This window comes from Patagioenas fasciata, chromosome 1, assembly GCF_037038585.1.
Source record: "Patagioenas fasciata isolate bPatFas1 chromosome 1, bPatFas1.hap1, whole genome shotgun sequence".
Taxonomy (NCBI): Eukaryota; Metazoa; Chordata; class Aves; order Columbiformes; family Columbidae; genus Patagioenas; species Patagioenas fasciata.
Window position 1 is genome coordinate 134,876,434 of NC_092520.1, and position 16,094 is coordinate 134,892,527.

A 16,094-nucleotide genomic window follows, 5' to 3' on the forward strand; every position below is an offset into this window, starting at 1 on the left:
GATCACCTAGTCCAATCCCCCTGCCGGAGCAGGAACACCTAGATGAGGTTACACAGGAAGGCGTCCAGGTGGGTTTTGAATTCCTCTAGAGGAGGAGACTCCACAACCTCCTTGGGCAGCCTGTTCCAGTGCTCTGGCATCCTCACCGTGAAGAATTTTCTTCTCAAATTTAAGTGGAACCTCCTGTGTTCCAGTTTGTACCCATTGCCCCTTGTCCTATCATTGGTTGTCACTGAAGAACAGCCTGGCTCCATCCTCGTGACACTCACTCTTTACATATTTATAAATGTTAATGAGGTCACCCCTCAGACTCCTCCAAGCTAAAGAGACCCAGAACTCAGCCTTTTCTCATAAGGGAGATGCTCCAAGTCCCTAAGTTTATCGAGCCCATTGCATACACAAGACACTTGTTTCTACTTTAGGATCCGACTCGAAGAAACTGGAAGTTGCCTGCACTCATTACCACCAAGACAGCAAAGTGAGGTGTTATTTGCCACTGAAAGAACGAAATATACCCACTAGTTCCCGCCACAAAACGTCAGCGGTGTCTTAGCCATTGGAGACTGAGAAGCAGGGCCCGGCCTTGGCTGCCCCGTTACCGTCAGCGCCGGTGCGATGGGCTCGGTGCTGGCGTCATGGCGGCGGGGGCCGGAGCTCCCCGCCCACGCGAGGCGGGACCGGCAAGGCCGAAGCCTGCCCGCCCCGCCCGGGTCGGCCGCGGGGGGCGGAGAGCTGCCGGCAGCGCCGATCATGGCGGGACGAAACCCGGGCACCAAGTTGGGTAAGGGGCGGCGGCCTGCGGGGAGGGCCGGGGCCGTGGAGGCGGGCCTGGACCCGGCTGTTGCGGCGAGCGCTGTTCGCTGCTGAGCCGTGGCGTGAGAGTTCCTGAGGTGGCAGAGCGGACAGTGCTGCTCGGGGACGGCCGGCCGCCCCGGGAGCGGGCGGAAGACCGCAGGTGAGAGGCGGGGCCCGGTGGCTCCCAGCGGTGGGGCCGGACTCACAGAATCACAGAATGTTAGGGATTGGAAGAGACCTCGAAAGATCATCTAGTCCAATCGCCCTGCCAGAGCAGGAACACCCAGATAAGGTTACACAGGAAGGCGTCCAGGCAGGTTTTGAATGTCTCCAGGGAAGGAGACTCCACAACCTCCCTGGGCAGCCTGTTCCAGTGCTCTGTCACCCTCACTGAGAAGAAGTTTCTTCTCAAATTTAAGTAGAACCTCCTGTGTTCCAGTTTGTACCCATTGCCCCTTGTCCTATCATTGGTTGTCACCAAGAACAGCCTGGCTCCATCCTCATGACACTCACCCTTTACATATTTATAAACATTGATGAGGTCACCCATCAATCTGCTCTTCTTCAAGCTAAAGAGACCCAGTTCCCTCAGCCTTTCCACATATGGGAGATGCTCCACTCCCTTAATCATCTTTGTTGCCCTGTGCCAGACTCTCTCCAGCAGTTCCCTGTCCTTGAATTGAGGGGCCCAGAACTGGACACAATATTCCAGATGCAGACCCCGCCCACCGGGCCGCTCCTCTTCCCTGCCCCCGGCTGACCCACCTCAGGGTGTACGGGCCCAGCTGCTGCAAACTCTTGTGTTTCTGTAAAGTCAAAATGGAAATAGACTTGTGATTCCCATAGATCCTTTAGCATACACTCATGACACATTACTGAGGTTCTCTCTTCATTCAGGAGGCCTGTAGGAGGCTTTTTTTCCCTTTGGTGCTCCAGGGACTTGGCAGCAGTAGTCCTGTCACAAAGCTGGGCCCGGTCCCCTCTCGTGCACCTTTCTCCCTGGATAAACCTTCCCCCGCTCTCTTTTCCCCAGGGTGTTCAAAACATTTTTAAACCAGTTGAAACCTGATTTGTAAACTCAGGACTTTACTTGCTGTTCTCCTTGTTGCTTACTCTCTGAAGGCTGACAAGGACTTTCCAGGTGGTGTCTAGGCCTGAAAGGTGGCTGTGCCCCAGGTAAGGCAGAGAGCAGCCAAGGGTTTCTCTGCCGTTTCCCAGATGGAGCTCCTCTTCTACTGATTGCAGGGGGTAGGGATGGAGAAATGGCTACAGCTCTCTGAATTAACCTAGAAAACCCCAGCTGCAGTAGTGGAATGAGTTAAGGTGATTTGCCTTCCTATGCCTCTAAGTTATGATAATTTGGTCAATGTGAGCTGGTGGGCAATTAAGGGGTGGAGATGTAGGGGTGATGTCATGGAAGACAGGAAGTAGAGGAACAGCTGGTGTGGAACAGGTTGATCTGCAAGTTAGCATGAGCAGAGTTCAGGAGGCTACACTGTAGTGTCATGTGCCCCTGTCTCTAGCACAAGCACAGGCATTTTTGCAGAGTTAACATGTGGTTTAAACAACTGAAAGTTGACTCTGTTTTCATTCTCAAAAATGGCTGACATGTTGTAACTCCTGAAAGTGAGCTGTTGAGTTGCTGCTCTCTGATTTTCTCACCCTGTGGGCTACTTGTGGGGACAGGTGAGTTTCAACTGTAGCCATCTGAACTGCATCTTTTTGCTGAAACAAACATGGTAATAACATAGCAGCAAAACTTCAATGTCTGTTAGAAAAAAGTGAGCACAGAAGTTTGCAAATGCAGCCCCGTTACTTTAAACTAAGCATGTGTTATGCTTTTTCTTACTGTAAATTTAATCTTATAATTAATTGTCAGTATGTGTGGGCAGTCCAGAAATTTGCATGTGCAGTCAGTTCAGTTCCTATCAAACAGTCATCCTCTGACAGACAAGCTTATATGTAAGGAAGGCCATGTTGCTGAATGGGGAAATTATTGGCAGAGAGAGGCAACCACATTTGTCTGGTTCTTGCTGTACAAATGTAGTCAAGGGGAAAGTATTCAATGTGCAGCTGACCAGCACAACATAATTATTTTTTTTTGCACCCACTAAAACCATCTTTGAGTATATTCCAAATATTTTCTATAACACTTTCTCCTCCCATAAGTAGCCCTCCTCTACCCAGGATGCAGAGTCAACTAATGCTCAAGATTATTAATGGAAAGCACAGAGGGATGAATGTCTTCTGCGCTGCACCATGTGGCCTCTTCCAGTTGCAACTGATTTACCTGGAAAGGCCACTGCCCTCAGCTTATTTGTAGGTACTTGTTGCCATCCCTTCCGAGTGATCTTTGTTTAAATCAATTGCAGTCAAAATGAGCTGAATTAGATGCACAAGGGTAGGCGTAGTGGGGGAATGTTTGTATTAAGCAACAGCATATCCACTGTGTCTGATTTTAACAGCTGCGTTATGCTGGCTACTTTAAATGGAGACCTCAATCTTGCTGCCATTTGTTCTCCCACCAAATACACATCTGAAATATATTAAGTGCTGTATTTAAGTAAGTTGCTGTATCTTAGCTGGTGGCAGTACTCAAAAGGACATGTTAAATTATTTTCTTTATCTTTCATGGTTGCTAGTGATATATGCTGCTTCTGTGACTGAGACACTTTGGCTTTTGAAGGTTTTGCCAGCTTGTGTGAGCAGCTTTAATGGTAATTCTAACGATTTGCCCTGTATCTCAGAGCATTCTGTAGGATTACAGTTTTCTAACAGGGACACCTAGTGGTAAAATATCTTAAACTTAGAATCTATTATTGGACTCCTTTTCTCTGTGTCTTCTGTTGCTGTGATTGCTGCCCAATGTCAGTATTTAAGCAGTAAATTTCTGATGCTGCCATTAAAGGGCATTTATTTGTTTATCAATAACAAGCCAAACTCTTCTCAAATCATGGCATATAATGTTTTCCTTTGTGATTTTTTTTTTTTTTTGGTAAAATAAATACATTTTTACAAAAGCCCTTCCTTCCGTAAGAGCAAGGTCTTTACGTGGAATAAAGAACAGGTACAGATAAAAACCCCAGTGATTTACATCAACCAGTCAGAGGGTCACTAGTCTAATACATTGACACATTTGCCATCAGAGAATCATGTAAAGAAGGTGCATAAGGAATTTTACAAGTTCGTCATTCCACAGAAACTGTTTGTGGAGTCATTCTAGGGTACTCAGGTTCACCATGATGCCTGCAGGGGCTGAAAGGAGTCTGCCTCTCCTGCTCTGCTCCCAGAGACTCTGGAGAACAACGGACCAGGTGCTTCATGTTTTGCGGCATCAAATGCCACTTCACAACAAAATAGTGAAGCATAGCAATGAGCATCCATTTTGTAGTGTAAGCTAGTAGCATACTCCGTTGGTTTAACTGTGGGGATCCAGACATCTGCCACGTGGGTTTTCTGTGCCCTGCAGGTGAAATTTTGATGCAACAACTTCAGAAGTCATAGAGAAAGAAAGACATTCAGTAACCTTGGGTAGACCCAGAAAATGGCAAGTGAGATGTTTAAAACCCAGGGCTCTGGCTTGGAACCCATATTGTTTAATGCTTTTTTCCAGTGACCTGCAGGAGGTGGAAAACTACTTGCTCATAAACTTTTCAGATCACACTAAATTAGCCAGATCAGAGGGGCACAAACTGGCTGGGAAAATAGGTCAACAGGAGCCCAGTGAGGTTCAGCAGGGCCAAAGGCAGCCCCACGCTGGGCCCTGCCTGCCTGGGGAGCAGCTCTGCCGGAAGGCCCCAGGGCCTGGTGGGCAGCGAGCCAGGCACCAGCAGCAGTGCCCTGGCAGCAGAGACGGCTGATGGCCTCCTGGGCTGTACTGACGGGCACACAGCCAGCAGCTCCTCTGAACGCAGGGATCGTCCCCTCTGCTCAGCACTTGTTAGGCTGTATCTGTAAGACTGTGTCCAGTTTTGTTGCCCCCCAGTAGAAGAAAGAGATTGATAAAGTGTCACAAGTTCAGTTGATGGACTCCAAGATGGTCAGGGGCTGGAGCACCTGCCTGGTGAGGAGACACTGAGGCATCTGGGCTGGTTCAGCCTGTGGAAGAAATGGCTTTGGGGGTCCTAACAGCAGCCTCCTCATCCCTGCTCATCAAGGGCAGTGTATCCAGGAAGCAGAGCCAGGTTCTTCATTGCATGGTGAGATGAAACAAGACAACAGGCTTGTCTTGAGTGAAGTTCAGACTGAATATAAGAAAAACATCTTGATGCAGGACAGTCAGGTGATCGGGCAGGTTGCTCAGAGATGCTGTGTAGTCTCCATCCTTGGGGACTCTAAAAACCCAACTGAGTAAAGCCCTCAGCAGCTTGGTCTGAGCTTGTAGCTGACCCTAGTTTGCACAAGAGGTTGGAAAAATGACCTTTGGAGATCTTCCAAACCAAATTATTCTATGATTATATGTTTTTTTACCTTTGTTTGTGTATTTCTGTATGTATATATATACATACACACACATACATGTATTCTGAGTAATTAATAATTAGTTGCATTTGTTTTGCAGAGTGTGTTCTTGGATTCTTAAAAAAAATCTGTGTTGCTCAGCCCTTCTAGTTGGAGGGCCAGAAATATGTTCATTATGTTTCAATTGGTATTTTTAATTATAGTTGGTATTTCTGAGCCATTAATATGTGAGAGGTAGCCTCTTGGTAAGTGGCATTTAGATAATGAAGTGCTGCATCCCTTTTCAAGACAGCATAATTCTGTTCTAATGTATTAATAGCTGGGTTTAGCCTGTACTGTGGCTCTGTTTCTTCACTGTTTCTTTCTAACACCTGTTGAATCTGCTGGATAATTTTAGTCAAATTTGAAGGACAGATAGATGTCTCAGAAATGTCAGTTACTGACCAAATTAATGACCAGATTAGTTCCTCTATCAAGGGTGAGGCAGGCACAGCTCAGCAATTACATGACTTTTCATTACATCATTTTCTTTTTTTTTTTTTTTTGGGAGGGGGGCTTTATGCATGTAACTACAACTTGTTTTATTCCATGCTCGTAAGTACGATAACATCAGAGCTGGGTTTTTGGGGTGAGGAGAGGTCTCTAGAACCAGGAAAGAAGAGATGGAGCAGCAGAGGACTTGGACCTGCAGGAAACCAAGCTCTTGTTCTGCAGCTCACTTTCTGAGGGCAGGGCTTGTCAGGGGTTTTCAAAGTGCTTTGGAGGATATTGTGATCCATTTCATGCAGTCCATGGTCAATGTTGTGTGATTTCACTGATGTCACAGGATAGTAGAGCTGATTTCTAGTTCAGGGCTCATGCCTTAGTGTCCTGCTTTGAGTATCTGAATGCTGATGACTTGGGGACTGAACTTCTCTCATACAAGGAGGACCCATCTGAAATTAAAATAAGTCCATAGCAAGAGTCACTATGGGATAATAACTACAGTGTCTTGTCTCAAAGAAACTGATTAACCCCCAAACCTCTAGAGATCTTACATGGTATGATTGCTGTAACAACTGATCCTGAAGCCTTTACTCTCTCTTCAGTGGTTTTGCTTGTCCATGCATGGCCAGCTGGGGTCAGCCTGTGGCCAGCTGAATGCCTCTGTTCTCCACTAAGGGTTCAGGGCACAGTTTCACTCGCTTCTCCAGAAATAACACCTTTCATCACTTCCATTTCCCATTTTATCATGTGTTCATAGTAAGAGCAGGAGCACACATGCTGTTCCTGGCACAGATGAGGAAATAACCAGTTGAAGGGACAGCTTCTTTTGGGGACGGTGCTGCCTTAAAATACTTGTGAAACTACAGCCTCAGGCATTCTTGAGCTTTCTGTTTCACCATCTGAAGGGATGCCATCTACACAGTTTTTTTGAAAGCTTCTGATAAGCTTAGTCTGTTTTATGAGGAATGTATTAGGTATCTTAGGCATTTATGTAATTATACTAATGAAGTGGTTTTATTTATTGTATTCTGAGGAAATGGCTGGTATTTTTGGATTCATGTTCTTCAAAGAGAGGAGATGAATTTCCTATTAGATTTTGAATATGATTTTTTCAAATGTCTTCAGAGGAAAAAGTAAACTTGAAGAGTGATTACAGAATATTGGCTAATTAGCTATAGTGTAACTGCTTTAATTACTTTTATCCCTGAAGCCACATGACTGTGCAGATGACTAGCAGATGACTTATTTAAAAAAAAAAAAAAAGACATGTTCACACTGCAAGGTTAATGAGCCTAATTAAATATAGTTTTCCTTAGCCAGATACTAAATCATAAAGCTTGGGGGAGATGGAGGAGGGGGAGAATCCAAAGGCAGTCAGTTCTATTTCAAATAATGGTTTTATTCTGATTTTTAATGCAAGGAAAAAAAGCCAAACTGGAATTGTGAGTGATTTTTCTGAATAGGGACACATTTAGCAGTTTGGTGAGACCTCACATGGCAAACTTTGAAAGTCTATTTAGAGACAATTACGCCCAGACATATATGTTTTCACTTGCCCACTGCTTTAATTAATGGAGAAGTGGGCTTGAATAGAAGGTCATTGTTAGACAGAAGTCTCCATCTGCTGCTACGTATCACCAGAAACTTTGTCCTTCCTTGCTGTGTGTTTTTTTTATTACACCATTTTATTTCCTGTAGTAAGCTGCATAATGTATCACATGAAGTTGGACAGACAGGATGAAGTTTTTATTTATTTTTAATTATTCATATATATGTTTAATTTTTTCTGCCTTTGCTGGGCACAGTGGTTCAATATCCCACATTCAAAAATGTACCTAAAGATCCAAATTCTATGAGCTTTCAAGGAAACTCACGTCTCAGGCACAAAATTAGATATTGCACCTTATTGAGTTGCCATGTGTCAGTTGCCTTCATGACTAGTTGTCGAGGGTTTAGATTGCGGGGTGACAATCAAACCCTGGCAGATGTATTCTTAATCTCCTCTCCCTCCCATTTCCCCCTTTTGCCCCTCCCTCTCCCCCCTTCCCACTAAGGACAGGCGATCGGGAGGGAAAGAAGGACAGAGAGAAGAGAGTTGGAAAAAATGAAAGATGTTTTACTAATGCTACTAATAAGAATAGAGAAAAATAATACAAAATATACAAAACCAATCTTGAAAGTCTCAGCAACTGCAGAGCCAGCACCCAAAGTCCTGGATTAGACTCTGCAGCCAACCGGAGCTGGATTCAGTCTCTCACTAGGCCTCAGTTCGCAGGGATGGCTAGCAAGGTCCTCTCCTAATGTCGGCCATAAACAGAAGGGAAAAGAAGGGAAAGGGATGAGATCCTCGTGATCTCCCACTTTTATATTAAGTATTCACGTGAATGGAATGTTATACACAGTTGGTCAGTTTCTTGGTCACCTGTTTCTCGTTGCCTCTCTCGCGAGATGTCCATCCGTGCTTATCAATAGGTTTGCATTCCATTGCTAGGTTTACCAAAACATGTATCTGGTTCTCCAGGAAAATGCAGCTAATATGAAGGCTTTAGCTGACAGGCAAATTCACTAAAAGAGAAACTTGTTTTTAACAAAACCAGGACACTAGTCTTGAGCTATTAACAACAGAAGATAAAACATGTTATACAGTGAAAAGGACTTATGCCAATGGACTTCATTGTATTTGCAGATAACTGAGAACATTGAGTCAGATATTGCTGATCAGCTGGTATATGGTAACCCTCCCAGGTAACTTTGGGCAAAGCTTCTGGATCCTCATTAGAGAGCAAGAAGCTGAGTACCTCATCTAAACTGCTTGTTTTGCTTTTATCATGGTTTCCAAAGGGGCCAAAATGTCACCATGCACCCAGTAGGGTTCCAAAGTTATCCTGGTAAATTGGATTATGATTAAATTATTCCACCACAGAGTTTGTGTTTTATGTATGTATGTGTGTGTGTGTGTATCTATCTATCTATCTATCTATCTATCTATCTATCTATCTATCTATCTATCATCTGTGTTTTCCTCCCCCATAGACTTTGTCAAGTGTTGCCTATAATGGCCCCATGGGAAGCAATGTATGGTCTCTGCTGATCACATGGGAGCCTCAACCTTAAAGCAACTGCGAAGGATTCAGTAGCTTATGTTATATTTCAGCTCTCTGTGTTTATATGGTTTGCATTTATTGATACTCAAGAAGAAAGAAAGCTCTAGCAATGGGTTTTGTAGCAGTAGCTCTTTTCACCTGCTTTCTACATGTCAGTTGAGCTTCTTGCTTTTGGGGCAGAATGAATAAGCCTGTGGCTTTGAAAGGGGAGGGAAGTAACAGGGGTTGTTTGTTCAAATGGTTTGCAACTTTGCAAGCGCCTACTTTACTTTTTCAGCATACAGTGAGACTGATGCTAAAGTTTTAAATAAATCCTTAAATTCCTTAGGATTCCTTTGAAATTCCTTCTTTAGCTTAACTTTTTTTGCTTTTGGCCAACGTTTTGACCTTACAGATACTGTTCACCTGATTACTTTTATGTGGTAATAGGAAAGCGGTAGCAAGGTGCCTTAACTGTGCTCAGAACAACATTTTGTTTAGCTGTGTTTCATGCCTTTGTCCTGCATTTCCACTGAGTCATCTTTACCTAAATAAGTTTCTCCAGAGCTTTTTGTAAGTCTAATTAGGAAAACAAGCTTGTATTTACACATACTTTAGCTAGTATATTAGTTCTGCACTTCTTTTTTAGCTATTAAAACTATAAAGTAGGAAGAAAAGAATTTGAGGATAAGATTTCTGTACAAAATTAGTGATTTGGGCTATCATCTTTTTTTTAAGTTTTAAACCTTTTAAAATCAATGTGCTTGAGGGAAATGCAAGTTTAATATAGTAGTGAAAACAACTCATAGAGATGAGATGCTTTTAATAAATTAAGTCACCCAGATTTATCATCTTTTAGTATCTGAGCTAGTGTCCATATGCTGACCTAAACTGATGGTGGTATTTGATGATTGATGGTGGTGATTTGCTGATGTTTGGTGATTAATGATTGTTGATGTTGTTTTCAGAGTATTTTAATGGATTGCTTATATAATTAGTATTAAGAAGAATTATTTATGTTTTGGGATATGAGGGATTTTAAGCATCTTCTGATTTCTTTTTCCTGTGTACTTCTGTGAGCAGTTTGTGTTTATTAACATTCAAAATTACAGTTTTGATTTACCCTACTAAGCAGAAATTTAAAGATTCAAGGACCCGAACCCCCAGTTTGCCTTTATCAGTCAGTTACCCTTCCTTAAGCAGTGTCCAATTTTTGTGCTTCATTTTTAAACAGTTACATTATTTTAGCAAATGTTGAGTATCTGCTTCTCTTTTGGTCTGGTTATTATATATGGATACTGAAAGTCTTTGAAATTGTGAGCCAAGCTGTCTGCAGTGGGCATCTGAAGGAATTCACATGTTGAAGATGTTGCCCTGAGTCCTCCAGTGTGCTTGGCAAGGTGAGCACTTCTCAGGCAGACATACATCTCAGCAGCTTCCAGGCAGATATGTTACCTAGGAATTCATTGCTTTTGGAAACTTGCAAGTAGTCGGGCCATAATAGCAAATTCAGTAAAATTAGCTCTAGACAATAACAACTCAAATGGTTTGCTCTTCAAGGGTCTGTCCAGAGGTTTTGGTTACTGTGTGGGGTGCATGCAATGGCAGAAGGCTGTTTTGTGGGGGTTTTTAATATGCTACATGTATAATAAACTTCACAGTCCGGGACTGGCAACACAGTGTCTCTCATCAGTAGTAAATTAATTCAGCTGTAATGGCAAACAAAACATGCTGTGTGAAACATCCAGTTCAGAGATGATACCCTAACAGAAGTTAATGCTATTATGATATTTTGGACTGGTGATAAATACGCAAGCCCTTAATAGAACATAAAAAAAGAACATGCACTTCAGAGGTCCCAGGGCAAACTGCAATGATGAAGTCATAGAATGGTTTGGGTTGGAAGGGACTTTAAAGATCATCTGGTTCTAACCCCTCTGCCATGGGAAGGGACACCTTCCACTACACCAGTTTGCTCAAAGCCCGGTCCAACCTGGCCTTGAACACTTCCAGGGATGGGGCATCCACACCTTCTCTGGGCAGCCTGTTCCAGTGTCTCACCACCCTTTCTTCTGAAGTCCCACACCATCTATTAAAAGAATACAGAAATAGATGAGACTTTTTTTCATCTTATTTTCCCACCTCAGAACTTGGCTGGATCTCAAAAGTGCATGTGAATCGACCTGCGGTTGTGAGGCATGCAGAACAAATTAAAAAGTGGAGAACTGTGAAAGGTAATTGGCAAGTAAGTGCTCTTTTTATGCATTCTGTTCCTGTATTCTTAAAGCAGTCATTCTCTCTCTCCAGGCTGCAATATTGAATTTTTTTCAAGATGCATGTAAACTTAAAAGATGTTCTTGTCCATGTCTTATTTTAATAATTTGTATTTGATGATGATGGGATGGAATAAGGTGACGCCTTTGTCCAAACAAGTTAAAAACCTTATAACTCATGAGTGGCAAAACTGCAAATGAATTTAAGTCATCTTTATTCATGAGTGGATTAAATTGTATGTTACTATCCCACCACATTTATTCTGTTTCCCAGACAGACTTGTCTGCACGCTGCCTTCTTATTTTTTAATTTTAAAGCTGTAAGATATGAACATGGTTGGTCCCTGTCAAGTTTGACCTACCTGGATGATTTTTCTGTACTTAAACATCCCCAACATGTGTGATTTCTTTGCTTAACTAGATCTTACCTAAAACTAAAAAATTCTGACTGGCCATGGGACTGGGGGGCAGAAAGGAAAAAGAAAAGGGGAAAAAAAAGAAAGAACCCATTGATGTTAAGTGGACCGATTTCTTAAGTCCAGAGATAAGGTAAATGATCAGTTATTGTCCATCTTGGTATAAAATAGGTTCAAGTAAGCTACTGGTAAAGCCAGTGGCACAAATGAACTTTTCTTCAAGGCTGTCTTTTATTCATTTAACACAGACATTTAGACTGTCTTTACCTTCAGCCTCTGTGGTTACTGCCCCCCTGGCAGAATTGACAGATACTGGCCCAGTGTATGTTTTGGTTTCTCCAATGAGTAGATGAGAATCGTAATGCGAAGCCATCAGGTCAGTGATATAAGCTGATCCATTCTGCAGAGCAGGGCAGGTGAGGCTCGGCCACATGCTGGGGAAGCGCTGAGAGGGGGCAGCAGGCAGAGCTGGCTGCAGGATGCTGATGGTGTTTTTGCTGACGTTCAGCCAAGGCCAAGGTCTGAAAAAATGCTGTGGAGCAGAACCAGAGGGCCAAGTGAGCTCTCAGCCATGGGGCTCTAACTGGTGTCCAATGGACAATCTGATTCTTCATTCACCAAACAACTGTACTGCTAGAAAACGTGTGTGATTCCTCCCCTCCGTACGCTAAATAAGTCATTTACTTGCAGCAATAACTGAAAACCTGGAAGTGGGAGGAAGGAGACAATAGAGGATAAATCTTAGCAGTGCAACATAGTAGAACAAAGCAAGAATAATTTAATTATACTTAATTCTTAAAAAGACTGGTCAAAGTACTTGGCATCCCGAGCTTAGTGTGTCAGGCAGCCATTCTAGGGTGACTGAAGCTGTGTTCATGATGAACACCGATCTTTCAGATGAGAGTTTGGGGATAATTTGATGTAGATGTGTAAGAGCCCACTGGAAAGTAGTAGAACACAACTTCCTGCCTGCTACATGAACCTGAAGTTTGTGCTTTGAACGTTATGATTGAATTAAAAATGGAGATAAACTGAGGAAAGTAAGACACCAGCTCAGCATTTATCAAGAGCTTCTTACGCATGGAAAGCCACTTGATACCAAGTTAGGCAGTCCAGTGGCCCGTGGTTGGTAAATAGCATCAGTGAGAAAATCCAGAAATTCCAGAACCTTGGCCATCTTCAGATACTGCAGGTGCAGTAATGTAAAAAGTGAGTTTTCTGATTTGTCTGAAATTGCTATATGAAGAATTAAGACAGAGAGCCACAGGCTTTCATTACGAAGAATCATCAGGAAGAAAGGGATTTAGTGTCACTCCCTCAACGTCACTGTAGGACAAAGTTTAATTATTACTAACACTTCTCTCTCCTGTGTAGTAACACTGGTACTGAGCTACTCAAGTAAGGTTTTACTTTGAAGAATGCCAGAAGCATCCCTCCTGTATTTGAACACTGTCATTGCAGGATAGTCATGTGCTGTTTATTTCACAGAGATTATTTTGAACCTTTACATGTTTGGATGTAAGTAACAACACAGACTCAAACTTTGAAACCCATTTCTCAAAACACGCATTTGAAAAATACTTTAAAAAAATCAAGTTCATATCAGTTCTGGGAACTTCCTGACTACATCTGTCTTGATGACTTTATGATCCATGTCACAAGAGATGAGGCAAAAATTCTCTCAAATTAAGGATAAAAAAATAAAAGTAAAACTTCACACCATTTAAAGGGAAAAACCCTTTTGAGGTATTATAGGGTGAAAGTGTAAATCAGTTAGAAACAAGCAATCAAGCTTAGAATAACAGAGGCCAGTAACGGTTCATTACTGTTCGGTCACCCCGAGGCAGGTTTTGATGTAACATTTACTGCAAGTTCAGAAAGGAGATTCCCATCAGCAAAACATGAAAGGTTTGTAGGCTGGCCAGCCACTTAAGATTTGCAGAGTAATACCTCCATGCAGAAACAACAAGTTTTGCTGCCTGTACCGACAAATCGTGTCACAGAGCAGAGCAGTCAGAGAGGCACTTTATGGACTCAAATGGACTTCGCCATTGCAAACTCTCACTTTCTTGAATAAGTGCCCACTAAGAGATGTCGGCTTTTAGTAAAGCCATTACTGTGAATGAAAATTTGCTGGAAGACCTTCAACAAAAATTTCAAAATAACGACTTAAGCTCGATTTTTGTTCAGCAAGAAAGCTCAGAAAAACTTTAGTTCAGCTTCTGTTCCATTCTCTGATTGGTAAGTCTCTTAAAATTCTTTAGCATTTTCATCTAAAGAATGCTTTAGCCTTGTCACTCAGCTCTTGCTATTGTTTTTTGCATGAAATAATTACAGTTGGTTTTTTAGTCTTGATTCACACAAAAGAAAGTGGAAACATCTGGAGTCTAGACCCTAAGTTTTAAGAACTCTGTGTTCTTACCCCCCACTGATGCCATGTTTCACTCTCACGGCAAATGTGCAAGTGTGCAAATTGCTGGTGTGTAGACTCATCTGATTACTGGCAGTTGCAAGCCTGCGCACCTCTCAGTGCATGTGTTGTAACTTCTTGTGCATACAAGCCTTAAAGATACAGACATGCTGTATAGAATGGAGCATATTATAACAGTGAGGTTCCTCACATAAGTGATGGTGATGTTTTTATCTTTGTTTTACAGAATTAAATTTGAAATTTTGCTTTTTGTCTGGATAAAAATGTTTGATTGTTAGCATTCACACCAAAAAATGGAATTTGATCCTTTGATTCTTAAAGAGTAGACTTTTGATTCCAAATCCTTTCTGTACCATTAGATACTGCTCAAGACATGAATAAATACCTTCCAGCCCTGCCTGTCATAGCCATTCTTTGCATATCCTCCATGTTACATCACATACATTTCCTCATTCTTAGAGTGAGAGCCAGGTTTCTGCTTCCTGCATCTTCTAATTCAGTTCGGCTTTGGAAATATAAATTGAAACCCTGTCTTCCTTGCTTCACTCCCTTTGTAGGCTGCTTGGCTGCTGAAAGCTGTCACCTGCATAGACCTTACCACTCTTTCAGGTGATGATACTCCTTCAAATGTTCACAGACTGTGTTTTAAAGCAAAGCATCCCATCAGAGAGGATCTGCTGAAAGCCTTGGATATGCATGATAAAGGTATGATAGTTTTTGTTGTGTGGATTTTGTAGAGAAAATGTCTGCATTTCCTCATTATTTTTTTCAATTTTCAGAAATGCATAAAAAGGGAAGCAGTTATGGTAGGCAGCGTTGCAGAATTAATACTCTTGTCAGAACATACTAGGTCCTATATGGTCTTATTCAAAGTAACTGTCTGAACTTCTAACTGCAAAGTATCTGTTTCTTTGAATTAATATAAGAATACAAGGAGAAAAAAATCCATTCTTATTTTGGCAACCAAAGTAAAGGATGTACTCAGGGCGACACCGTAATTTATGATACCTAATGAGGAAATTTGACGGGGAAGTCACAAGTGTGTAACCTCAGTGTATGTCTTTTAATAACAGTGCACTAAGGTGGAACTAATTGAGTATTCTGTTAATCTGCTGATGTCCTTAGTAAACTGGAAAAGGGGGAGTGTTCCTGTGACTCCTTCGGATTTCATGCTTAGGTACTGTTTCTGTATGTAACTACTGAGCCTGCCACTTCACCTGTCAGAAAAGATGCATTCCACAGTCCTAAGTGTGTTATTTTTCCTTCTGAGAAAACATTACCTCCTTGTTTCAGTAGTTGAGGTAGGAGACATCTTTGCAGCCCAGTCTACTTCAAGGAGCCGGTCCTGTAGTGAGTGTATGTGGCCGTGTGCATATCACATATACACACAGAGTTTCCAGCTAGGTCAACAGAGGTGAAGGGGCAGAAGACAGCCCTTAAGAACTAGCGGTAAAACATTCATTGATATTATTCAAGCAGGCTCCATCTGAGGTACAATGTTACACCCAAGACTGAACACGGTAAAACTTCAGAGAAAATTGAGACAGTCAATATAACTATCAATAAAACCTCTTTATAACTGAGTAGCATTTCCGATTTTTTCCAGATGTACTCCCTAATGTGTTACTGAATACCATTTGACTTCTATCCTGTCATGTTGGCCTTATGATGATCTAAGAAAAAGAAAACCCCAGCGACATTTGGGGCACACTTTTACTGTTGAAATATTTCGGTTTTACATGGACATTGGACACTGATTGAAGTCTCATGATTTAGAACAAAAGGGGAATCAGGCCTCTGGTTTTAATCCATATACATAAAATACTGAAAATGAGTCTTTTTTTAAAACTTGGACTTATGGACTCTTTGACAGTTGAAGTATTAAATATGAGGTCAATTATCTGAGACTAGAAGAGAATAGCATTTTAACTAGAAATGCAGTAGGACTGCTCAGTTGTTGTTGGGCTCAGTCTGGCTCAACAAGTAAGGCCAGAACTTGGCAGTGCAGTTTCTCTCACAGTAATTTGCTGACTAAGCATATCATAACTGTACATGTTGGCATTAAGCAGTGAAACCTGTTGATAAGAGTCTTGGCATTTTAACTCCTCCTAATGCAAACTTGCTCCCAAGGTCAGGTGAAAGAACATGA

The 16,094-nt window shown here is 42.1% G+C and overlaps 1 protein-coding gene across 2 annotated transcripts in view; it reads left to right on the forward strand.

Annotated features, from left to right (window-relative positions):
* Positions 1-600: 600 nt before the first annotated feature.
* DERA (deoxyribose-phosphate aldolase) overlaps positions 601-16,094 on the forward strand; it is a 56,084-nt gene continuing 40,590 nt past the window's right edge. For both annotated transcript variants that reach the window (XM_065847470.2, XM_065847487.2), the window contains exons 1-3: positions 601-781; positions 10,973-11,070; positions 14,503-14,650. In XM_065847470.2, coding sequence (XP_065703542.2) covers positions 616-781; positions 10,973-11,070; positions 14,503-14,650 — 412 coding nt within the window. In that variant the 5' untranslated portion in view covers positions 601-615. The remainder of the gene's footprint in view (positions 782-10,972; positions 11,071-14,502; positions 14,651-16,094) is intronic.